The sequence below is a fragment of the Condylura cristata genome, unplaced genomic scaffold, assembly GCF_000260355.1.
Source record: "Condylura cristata isolate star-nosed mole 26May11 unplaced genomic scaffold, ConCri1.0 scaffold00026, whole genome shotgun sequence".
NCBI classification, from domain to species: domain Eukaryota; kingdom Metazoa; phylum Chordata; class Mammalia; order Eulipotyphla; family Talpidae; genus Condylura; species Condylura cristata.
In genome coordinates this window covers 20,328,789-20,340,917 of record NW_004567127.1, presented here as the reverse complement: position 1 = coordinate 20,340,917, position 12,129 = coordinate 20,328,789, and the positions used below count along the sequence as shown (strand labels likewise).

The 12,129-nt window shown below is 43.1% G+C and overlaps 1 protein-coding gene across 1 annotated transcript in view; it reads right to left on the bottom strand.

The window, feature by feature from the left end:
• The window catches only part of TGFBR3 (transforming growth factor, beta receptor III), a 179,671-nt gene that overhangs the window by 99,706 nt on the left and 67,836 nt on the right, over positions 1-12,129 (bottom strand). Inside the window, exon 3 of the mRNA XM_012730162.1 lies at positions 9,017-9,201. Within this exon, the coding sequence (XP_012585616.1) occupies positions 9,017-9,201 (185 nt within the window). The remainder of the gene's footprint in view (positions 1-9,016; positions 9,202-12,129) is intronic.

Below are 12,129 nucleotides of genomic sequence, written 5' to 3'. Positions count from 1 at the left end.
ATGGCAGAGTCCACGCAGCCTCAAGCCCTCTGGCGGGTAGGGGTGTGCTTTCCTGCGGCAGCATCTAGGCACTACTGTGACAAACACCTGGGTTTACGTGACGGGGACAGCCAGTATCTTGACAGGAATGTTGTCACTTTCTTAGCTTGTGTCTGGATTTGTTGGCTAACTCTCGTGTTTACTACTGGGGTTTCTGCTTTCACTTTTTCTTAAAACGCCAACACTGGGTTATTGGAGAGTTCTTATTTGAGTTAGCTGTAGTTTCAGACTAGAAAACTCACCCCAACAGGTTAAAACTATCCTTGACTAGTGGGACCAGTTCTCACTGATCTGCACTGCCCACTGTTTGGACCGCACCAGAGACTAGTTATTTAGCTGGCCTGACCCTCTGACCCTGCTCATCTGTCCAGTCCTGGCCTGGCCTGGCCCTTTCATGCTGCCCAGTGGGGGAAGGGGGTAGGTGTTATCATTTAAGTTGCAGTGAGCATCTTCAAGTGAAGGGACAACTTTTACACGGTATGAGTGTCCTATTCATTCAGGTTCTCCAATCCTGGGTGAGTCTCAGATTTTTTTCTTGCAAGTTAATGAAGTAATTTCCACCATAAAAGACAAATGAATTAAGGGAAGGAGTGGGGCAGGAAGAAGGTTAGAAAGGAGAGAAAGTGGAAGAATGCCTTCTGAGAAATGTGACTACAGTTCTTGTGTGCATAAATAAGTCTTTATTAAAAAAAAAAAAAGAATGCATTCTGAGAAATGTGACTATCTGCTGTAGGTCTATGACAAAAAGGCCAGTTCAAAGGTAACTTCTTCCCTATCAGGCTGGGATGACTTCGAAAACACCTCCATTTAAACAAAGCCCTGGCAGTGTTTCTACATGGTCGGTATTTGTTTAGTAACTGAATCTCACCAGCTAGATGAGGGGGTGGGGGGAAAGTTTAGTTTGATACTACTTAGCACATACAACATATAAAAGACCTGAAACAGAAATAGCAGAGTGTGTTTGGATTTTTTTTTCCTACATGTACATAGGACAAGCAGTGGGAAGTTATTCATGAGTAACAGGAGAAAAAAAATGCCCCAGATAGAGAAAGAATGTAGCTAGTGAGCTAGTGCTCATTTGCTATTTTTGTGCTCATGCTACAGTCTCCAAAACACCAGTCTTGATATTTTGCATCAGTCCTTTTCGTGGTTAGGAGTAAAAAAGCAAGACACCCCTCACATGCCCCCCCATTCCATGTTCTATCTGTATTTTAGTAACAGAGGAGAAAAATCAGCTTTCCAGCTACAAATATTGTGGAAACAGGAGAAAGACTAAATACAGAGATCATTAGCATATGGTAATGACCTCTAAAATGTTAATCCCTGAACTGCCAGACTCTCAAAGCAGGAAAAGATATCAAATCAGAATGACCCCAGACTGCAGTTCGTGCATTTCATTCATAGCATGTGGGACCTTTAATAGGTTCATTCTTCTTTGATTACACAGTTCAAGCAAGTTTACAAAGTGGAGAAACAAAAATAGAAGGCAGGTGAGTTGCTTCTGTGAAGGCAGCTGAAACAAGTGGGGGTCGGCAAGCGATGGCCCTGAAGAGAGACCAGGTGGCGTGTAGTGGGGGATTAACAGCCACAAAGAGCCCAAGGGCCCTGCATGTTGTAATTACTGGCATCAGGTGCTATACTCTTCCCAACCAAAGAAGAAAGAAGAGACACTGCCACACACTGATCAACCTTAATACTGCCCAAATGCACAAGAAAGGGAACGAAAAGGGCTCCAAGCAAAGACGCGAGAGCTATCACGAACCTATGCACAAACCCACTTAGCAGAGGAACCGCTAGTTCACCTAACAAGTAGACTGGCAGCCAGTTGGGGGCTGGAACAACAGCTAAAAGTTCAAAGGACATGGACTGAACGTATAAGGAAAACTGAGGACTGTAGCAAACGTGAACAGACTGGCTGAGAAGTGGGGTCCGAGACCCAGGCTCTGCTGCCAGCCTCCCTAAAGCTCCCTCCTTCCCAGGCTGACAAAGATGGGCGGGCAGGTGGCTGGCCCACAGCACAGTTCAGCACCACCACTGCTGCTATTACTGTTACTTGGGGTGTAAGGGAGCTGTGAAGAGGTAAGCAGAACAATCAGCACGTCAGACGTATTTACTTTCTTCTCTTTATCCTAACTGTGGTTTTTCCAGCCCTCAAAGAACCAGGAAAGGGACAACTTGATGCCACAGTTCTCAAAGAAGCTACAAAGTAAAAGTGACTGAGAGTCACATGTGTGATCAACCACATTTCTACTTGGCCTTGTCTACCAAGAAACTTGGAGTCAAATTTCAAAACCAATCATCTTGACCCCGCTCTCCCCGACGGCTGACAAACTACACTTTTCTTTTTCTTCTGTCTCATTCTGCATTGAGGTCTACAGCGTGTGTGCGTGCATGTGTGTGTCCGTCCGTCCTTGTACGCCCATCCCCAATTTTTTTTCCTGAATGAGGCAGGAAATAAGCAAATGCACAGATGTATAGAGGTTGTGAGCTTTCTAACAGGTAAAGTTACATGAAATTATTCAACTTGCTCCCTTGCCTGTGATACTGGACCCCTGTAGGGCACTTAGCATGTCCATTAAAGCTTGTCTATTATCACAATGTTGGACATCTCTTTTATATATGCATGTACACCACTGTAGGGCTTACCTTCAGCAGCTTCTCACAACTAATTAGAGAGGTCGGAAGTTACAAAGACACATGACCACATAAAAACAGGTCACAAGTAAAAATCATATGATAGGAAAACAAAATTGCTACCATTCCAGCAACTAATGAAAGTATGTTACTGTAAACAAGGCTGTGGTGACAGTGTAACCTTTCTCAGGAATCAGGAAGCACCCCTAGGGTCACGCTCTGACAGGAGGGGGTGGGGTGTTTGAAGTCAAAGGACACAGGCGCTGGTTTTCAGAGGATGAAAAACGATGACACCAGCAAGCTTATTCTAAAAGACAAAGCTGATCTCTCCGAGATGTTTCCCCTCATCTGCCCTCCCTCCTCTGTCGCCAGACAGTCTTTTTCAGCTTCCTGTTCACTTCCAAGGCTGTTGTTTCCAAAACCAATGATTACAAATGAGAGAGGTGTGGTCTCGGATGAAAAACACAACTCAGACGGTTGTCCTGAGGAGAACCCTGCAAGAGAGCCAATAGCAAAGGGTGTTCCGCTATAAGAAGCGTTGGTATACCTTACTGTAACAAGTGTGTTTCTGATCCAAATTCTCTGCTGGCCTATAAAACTGTTTATCTAACTGTTTCCTCAAATCTTGTCAACCTGCTGCCCTATTACTTCCAGGTGTGGGATGTGTCACTAAAGCTACAGGAAAAGCAGAAAGGTCTCTCCTCAGGTGAAGAAACTTAAGTACCTGGGAGGCAGGAATTTAGTAAATGTCTGAGATAATAGATCTTAAAGCAGATCCTGTAGGACAACAAGCCAAGGGGAAAAAGGGTTGAATTTTAATTCCCCCACAATGAAGGAAGACACCATGAAAAACAACTACGTCAGCCATCAGAGCCCAAGTCAACTGTGTCGTAGAGCCAGCCTGACATTCTTTTCGCTAACTGGTAAACAACAGCATTTATTTGAAAAACATTAACCTTTACTATTCGATAGAGACATCTTTAAAAGCTGACTGTGGTTCCCCCTCACTATTACCCCACAAACAGATCAGCTGTGATGTTTAGCATATACCATATGATAGCATATTTATAAAAATCAAGTTATTCGTTGAGTGTTGGCTGATGATGGATGAGTTTAGTTTGGAGGCATCAGTCTTAACTTTAAAAAAATGTAAATAGAGTAGCCCCCTACCCAGGGTTGCATTATCAACAGTTTCCATTATCCATGATCATCCAGGGTCTGAAAATATTGCCTACAATCATGTACACTGGGGGGCCCTCCATTGTGGCCTAGGGGTTAAGTCTCAGCACTAACACAGTGAAGGTCCTCTGTAATGGCCTGAGTTTGTGGCACAGCAGACCTCTCCTGTCTCACCCACTACTCCCCTCAGCAGTGTATTTCAGTGGATTTGCCTGTTCTGCATTCCATTCTGTCTCTGGTGAATCCTCTCCCCCCCCCACCCCCCCATCTCTGGCCTACACTCCAGTTCTTCTATACAAAATAAATAAAAGTCTTACAACAAAGGAATAATTCTTTTATAAAAAAAAATATGTTGGGAGAAATACCCCACATAACATATTCACAATACTTTTATTACAGTATACTGTTATAATTGCTCCATATTATTATTGTTGTTGATCCCTTACTATTCCTAATTTTTAAATAAAACACTGTCAGAAGTATGGGGTATAAAACACAGGATTCAGTACTCTGCACTTTCAGAGGTTTATCCTCCAAGTTCAAGGTAGGACTAATGTGGATTTAAGGTGAAGTTTATGAACTACTTAGATGATGGCAGGTTGGATGTTGTTTTTAAACAATTTTTACTGAGATAAAATTCACATACCATAAAATTCACGTATTTAAAGTACAATTCAGTGGGGCTAAGAATATTCAAAAGGTCATATAACCATCATGATTTAATTTTAGAACATTTCCTTCATTCCCAAAGAAACCCTGTACCTGCTACCAGTCAATCCTTAATTCCCTCTTTCACCCTTCAGCCTAGCAACCATAACTTTCTGCCTCTACACATTTGTCTGTTCTGGAGTTCCATAGTGATGGAATCACATACGGAGGCTCTTTGTAGCTGTCCTCTTTCACTTAACACAATGTTTTCAAGATGTATACTGAGCGGTCTGTATTTCACTGCTGGTAGCATTCCACAATTTATCTACTCATCAACTGATGGACATTCAGATTTTTCTTTCTTTTTTTTTAATTTAGATATGATTTTTACCTTAGAAATATAACTGACATCAAATATAACACATTTAGGTATACAACACAATGATTCCATGTGTGTATATACTATGAAAGGATTACAACAAGTCTAGTTTCCATCCCCCACCTCACACAGTTACAATTTGGTTTTTTTTGTGGTGGTGGGAACTTTAAGGTTTTTTCTCAAGGACCTGGAGATAAAGGAGCCCTCTTACATTGCTGGTGGGGATGTAAACTACTCCAACCACTATGAAAAGCTGTGGGGAGGTTGCTAAGAACACAAAAAATGGATCTACCATATGATCCCACTCTTAGGAATCTGCTACCTGGAAAGGAAACCTGCACTCCTATGTTTATTGCAGCACTGTTTATTAACATAATAGCAAGATATGGAAACTACCCCAATGTCCCAATTGAGACAAATAGACCAAAAGTTGTGATATATTTATACCATGGAGTATTACTTAGTGATCAAAAAATACAAACTCATGCCATTTGCTGCAACATGGATGGAGCGGGAAGGGATTACAGCAGCTGAAATTAGTGAGAAGGAAAAAGATAAATACCAGATGGTCTCACTTATATGAGGAGTATAGAGAAAAAAAAAGGACAAGAAAAAAAAAAAAAGGACAAGAAGGAAAAAGATAAATACCAGATGGTCTCACTTATATGAGGAGTATAGAGAAAAAAAAAGGACAAGAAAAAAAAAAAAAGGACAAGAAAGAGTCAGTAAGCTGACCGCAGATCTGAGGCAAGAGCAAAGAAGGAGGGTACGGAGGGGAGCAATGAGCACAGGGGGGTATGGGGTCACTCGTGACACCATGCAGCAAGAGAACTATAGGGACTGTAACGGTGTAAGAGTGCAGGAAGAAGATTTTAATTCACTCATTAAAAAATAAATTTAGGCCCTCCCTGGTGGCGCAGCGGGTTAAAGCACAGCACTGAGAAGCTAAAGCCACTTCCGCATGAGTTCGATTCCCGCCTGCCCTGGAGGTGACCACATGGTGTGGCAGACCTCTCCTGACGCGCCCGCTGCTCCCCTCAGCAGTGTACTTCGTCGATCTGCCTGTTCTGCTCCCCACTCTGTCTCTGGTGAACCTCTCGCTGCCCCTGAGCCTCTGGCCTATACCCCAGTTCTGTATGCACAAATAAATAAATCTTTAAAAAATAAATACATAAATAAATTTATGTGGGATACTATTGTTAACATTTATAGTTAGTTTAATAGCTCTTGCATTATTGCTAAAATCAACATTGCCATCTCAACCTTTTTATATCTGTTCTTTCAATTTCTTTTAAATTCTATGTGTTGTTGCTATTTTGCTGGAGAGACTTTGTTAAAACATATTTAATAAAAATTCAACCCACTCCTGAGATAAATTTTAATAATAATAAAATCTGGGTTATCTTTAAAAAATTTTTTTTAATTTTGGGGGAAAATTTAAGATTGCTCTCAGCAACTTTCAGATGCAAACAATATAGTAATATTAGCTATAGTCATTCCATTTTGTTATCAATAACGCTGCCATGAACATTCTTGGCAGCATTTTTTTCAGTGTATGTATGTATTTATTTCTCCTGAGTACAGACTTAGGAGGGGAGGTGCTGGCTCATATGGTTCAAATGATTTTGAAAAATTGTTTGTGCAGCTGCAGTAATGGATCTCCACCACCCCATATGAAGAAGGTGAGAGAGATTTAATATTTCTCCACCCCCACCTTACAAGCTCTGTTCTTTTTGTCATGGCCCACTGGTGTGCTGTTTACTATCTACACTCACCTGTATCCTGTGAACATAAAATGTTCCTCTGCTATAGGAGGGCTGCTCAGGGGCCATGAACTGTCCAGCCGTCACTAATCCCAACATCTTATTTTCAATTAGGACTAGGCCACAACCATCTATTTCTTAAAAGTCCCCAAAGAAGGAAATAATACAATTTCCCTCAGTTGCCTCGTTTCAGAAATATCTTCAAATCATTAATGTAAAATCACACATGTACTATACAAATATTGAAAAAAGAAGACTGGATGTTTTTGCAGAGGTTTTCAGGACTACTCTCCACTGGTCTTCTCTCTTTACTTCCTCATAAACACACTGTGACCCCAACGGCAGCTAATTGTATGTATCCCCACAGTGTGCATTTGATCTAACGTCGTTAAGTGCGAGTGTGGGTGAGCTTGATGTCAATCCTTGAGGTATTTTTCTTTTGGCTTCAGTAGTATTATTTGAATCTATTTTCGGAGTCAACAACCGTACCACACAATTTAACTCCAGCATTTTCTGTCATTGCTGCTTCTGTATTAATAGCTTGGACCTTCTTTTCTCTCCCCATTCCTCCGAGAGAACCATATATAAAATGAGTAATTATCGCTGCTAAAGAACTGCTGGCGTCAGCAACGCTCCATAGGAACTGTATTTCCTCCTCGCCTCCCTTCCCTCCCACCACAAATTCTCCCCTGTAAGTTAAGAATTAAAGACACATTACTGGGATAAAGAAATCTGACCTGAAATATGTGTTGCAGCAACAATGGCAAGCAACCAAGAGCATTAACAATAATTTCCAATGTAGCTGGAAAGGTTGGATGATTTGTCTTTGAAATGAGCCAACTCTGCACACTTTCATGAGATTAAAATCAGTTTGCTTTTCCTTCTGGACACCTCACCACCTCTATTGCTATTCCCATCCCGCTCGAAGGTTGAGGAGTATAAACAAATGGGTCTGGACATGAGTTTTCTTGACCAGAAGAAAGATAAATTCTGTCCTGCATTAATTTCTTTGCAATTCTCTGTGATCAGATTTATTGTGGTTTCTCTCTCCCATAAGCGGTAATACCTTAGTGATAAAGCTTCTGACACACAGAAGCTTAAAACAGAAAGAATAGCAACTGTATGTGATCTTCAAGGATGTATGATATTCACCCACAATTTAGGTGTTTCTGAACCACAGGAGAGACAAGGCCATTTCTCTTCTCTCGTAAGAGGATGTGCCTATCTCTACATAGGCCTGTCACCCATAAAATGAATCCACAAGAGGACGTCACGGGGTGAGTTAATGAGTGACTCAAACAGCGCTGACCTCAGAGTCATTACCAAATCATCATAGTCACCACCAAGGCCATCACCATCTTCCAGAAGCTGCCTCACAAGGACCTGTCCCAAATGCACCTGTCAGAGCAATAGGTTCATAAAGAAAAAAAGCAAAGAAAAGAAGCAAGAGAGAACCCAGAAGAGATGAGGAAAACCTTTTGTAATGACCAACAAATGGTACCTCTCCTGTTTTTTTCATAGTTTATCTTTAAAAGATGAAATTCTTAAGAACATGCTTTCTAATAAGGCAGAACAAGAAAGTTGGGAAGCCAAGCAATCTGGAGAGAGAGCAACCCTAAAGTTGTCCAGTCTAGAAAGCCAGCTGTTATTTGAAATCCTCCTTCAAGGGCCCTCCCTGGTGGTGCAACGGGTTAAAGCACAGCACCATGAAGCTACCCGCAGCCACTGCAGCACAAGTTCAATCCCTGGCCAGGGAGGTGACCCACAGGTGCAACAGAGCTCTCCTGTCTCACCCACTGCTCCCCTCAGCAGTGCATTTCTGTCAATATGCCTGTTTTGCTCCCCACTCTGTCTCTGGTGCATCCTCTTACCCCCGCACCTCAGGTTATACCCCAGATCTTATATGCATAAATAAATCTTTTTTTTTAAAAAAAAAATCCTCTTTCTAGGCCCTCCCTGGTGGCGCAGCGGGTTAAAGTGCAGCACTAAGAAGCTAAAGCCACTTCCACATGAATTCGATTCCCACCTGCCCTGGAGGTGACCACATGGTGCAGCAGACCTCTCCTGACCCGCCTGCTGCTCCCCTCAGCAGTGTACTTCCTCGATCTACCTGTTCTGCTCCCCACTCTGTCTCTGGTGAAGCCTCTCACCGTCCCTGCACCTCTGGCCTGTACCCCAGTTCTGTATGCACAAATAAATAAATCTTTAAAAAAAAATCCTCCTTCTAGAGTGAACATTGTATCTTTCTTTTGCACTGACATCCCTACATGAGCATCCTTATTAAATCCATAGTGGTAGAAAAGGCTTCTCCGTTCAGAAAAGTGTCTTTACAAACCCAGAAGGGCAGGGATGGAAAGCTGGCACTGACACCTACCTCTCTCTGCAGCTGCCCCAGCCCCTGGTCGCTGGAACGGAGGTTCAGGATGTGCACCTCCTGGGGCAGCCCCGTGGTGCCTCTGCTGGCACAGCCAGACAAGACCGTGAAGCTCTCCATCAGGGCCTGGACAGGATGGGAGGCGTTGACCGGCAACAGCTCACACTGGGCACCACGCTCCGGCCCTGTAGAGGAACCCACAAGCACAGACCTCTCAGAAACAGCTATCAATTGAGGGTAGCCTGGGTGATAAAGCCACTCCCAATACACCACAGGAGACTTTCCAGGTAAATTGTTTCCAGAACTAAGAAGACAACAAGCTATCCTATTCTAAAACCCCAATTGCCTAAATTCTTTTCAGGTTGTTTTCTGACACACAGGTCACAAAGTATTCCTCTGGATAGCAGAAATCTCCCATTTAAGGTCCTCATTCCATTCTTCCTCTCGTAGAAAACAAAACAAACAAACAAAAAAAAAACAGATAAAAGCATTAATTGCCTAAGATCCTAGTAATATCAAGTATAAATCTTAAATACTTAAAATTGCACCCCTCCAAAAAAATATATAAGATATAGTCCCTACCTGTTAAGTAGTTCCCCTTCTTACAAAAAGCAAAACAAACTTAATACAAAACAAGATATAAGGACACAAGGCAATGTGGTCAGAGTTGTACAACAAAGTGTGGGCCAGAGGTCAGAAAATGCTCCCCAAAGAGACCAGATGTGAGCAGAAATTCAAATGGAAAATAGGACCTTGGTCACACACTTGGTTGCTGCTTTGCCGTCCTCCCTTCCTCTAGCCAATTAGAACTCAAATCCTCCATCCATTCATTCCTCCCCGTTTCTACTTCCCATAGACCCTGTTGTCTGTTCCTAAGCAGTTACACTTCTTCATAAAAGGACCCTGAGGTCTCAAGTTATTTAAACCACCTTCCATACAAACACGGTCCCACCTAACCCATTCAACTGAATGGTTATTCCGACCACAAACGCTGGCCCCTTTCCATGTCTGTCTGATTCGTTACGGAATCACTAGCACCACCACCAAGACCACCATTTACAATGCCTAGAACCTGAGCTCCTTAACCTGCCACCCAGGGTCTTTCTGGATCTAGCCCTTGCAGTCCCTCAAGCCTCACCCCTTCTGACTCCAGCAACCCCAAATGCCTTAATGGGCTACCATGATGTTTCTCAACTTCTTGTCTTTACTCAAGCTTGTTTTCTTTACCCAAAGTCCTCTTCACTGCTACAACAAATATCCCACACTGAGGGAGATAACTCCCCCGATCCTCACTTTATTTCTCTGCCTGTAAGTGATGTTCACACTATGGGTATATATAAGGGTATACACATTGGTCTTTGCAAGTCCAGTGTGACCTCTCCAACAGCATTGAGTTACTCGTCTTTGTAGCCTCAGCACCCAGCACAGTGCCTGGTGTACAGGAGCTACTCAAATTCAATGAACCACTGAATTTAAGAAAAAAACTGCTGCCCCCTCTGATGGTGGTAATGGCACCATTCTAGGGGCTGGGATTTGGTTCTAAAGAACTAACATGCACGAACACTGCAGCCTCATTTCACATCGGCTGGACTGATAGCAGGATATCCAGGAAGAAGGTGGTGTGACACTTAAATCTCACACATGTGTCTATGAGCTTACTCTCATCCCCATCTGACAGGTGGGAAGCCCACAACTTGAACATACCTTGGCCACTAAACCACAACCTTCCACAATGGTACCCAATCAAAGACCTAAATACACTCCAATTTAGTTCTTCCAAACTGCTACATAATAGAGATCACAGCTTTAGCCTACAATGCAAATGGAGTTCAGAACCAGGCAACCCTGTAGCCCTGCAGCCCTGCTGCTATGCCAGCAGACACCCTGACTGATGTGCCAGGTCTATTTCAGAACCGTGGAAATCACCGAGGGTGATAACAGTTATCTGGTTCAAAATGAAGTATGTACCTTCTCAAATAATCACGGCCGCCCTCTGTATCATGTGTGCTGTGCCCAGCTGCTTTCTGAGAAAGAAAGGTGGTGACGAAGGAAGTCACAGTGACAGAGGCAGGAGGTACTGGAAGTGATTCCCTGAAATCCACACCCTGACCCCCAGACAAGCTGTGTGGTGCCTGGTGTATTTCACACCCTGGAGCTTCAGAGAAAGCCTCCTACTCCTACTATTCCTATTCCTACTCAGGGCACACACAATTATCTAGTTAGCCACAATGGGGATCCTTGTGAATTGATTTGATAGCCTCTGACCCCTGAAAACTTGCCATAATCACAAATTAAGCATAAGTAAAAGTTACTTTTCAGTTGGCCATGTTGTATCCAACTGGGTTCTAGTTCCTCTTAAAATACATTTGCAAAAAGTCTTGCAACCTGCTTGACTTGCCATCCACCATCACCTTGAATCGTCACTTTGTCCACAAGGATGGGAACAAATACTGACCGAAGACAAACCAGAGGCTAAGGTTTTACTTAGAGGGTGGACGCCCTTGAGGGAGCCAGCATCCCCCAAACTGAGGCCAAGTATTCACCCGAGTCTGATTCTCTGGCCTGTCAAAGAAGAGGGCAGAGCAGCGGGCAGGGCAGCCCCCACTGCAGCTCCAGGCACCAGACATACAAGTCAGTTCAAGGTCCAAGGAAAGAGAACGAGTGCAACGCACCTTCTTGATCAAACGATGAGACAGATGCTTTTGCTGAGACCCACTGGGGTCATGTTCCAACAGTCACTAGAGTTATCCCTGACCATGAGACCCACCACAGTAGTATATGGTTTTGAGGTTTCTTATTGAAATTTTCAACATATAATTAAGCCACATTTAGATTAAAAGGCCAAAAAATAAAATATATCAGAAATTACAATTCCAACACACAATGTCAGTCTGGTTTGGTGAAAATAATAAATTTCTCCCATTTACTAAATGCTCACTATGGACTCAGCAGTGCCTTCCAACACTACCATAAGAAGGTGGTACTAACCCCCCATTAAGAAAAAGGAAAACTGGCCCTCCCTGGTGGCGCAGCAGGTTAAAGCACAGCACTGAGAATCTAAAGCCGCTTCCACATGAGTTCAATTCCTGCCTGCCCCGGAGGTGACCACATGG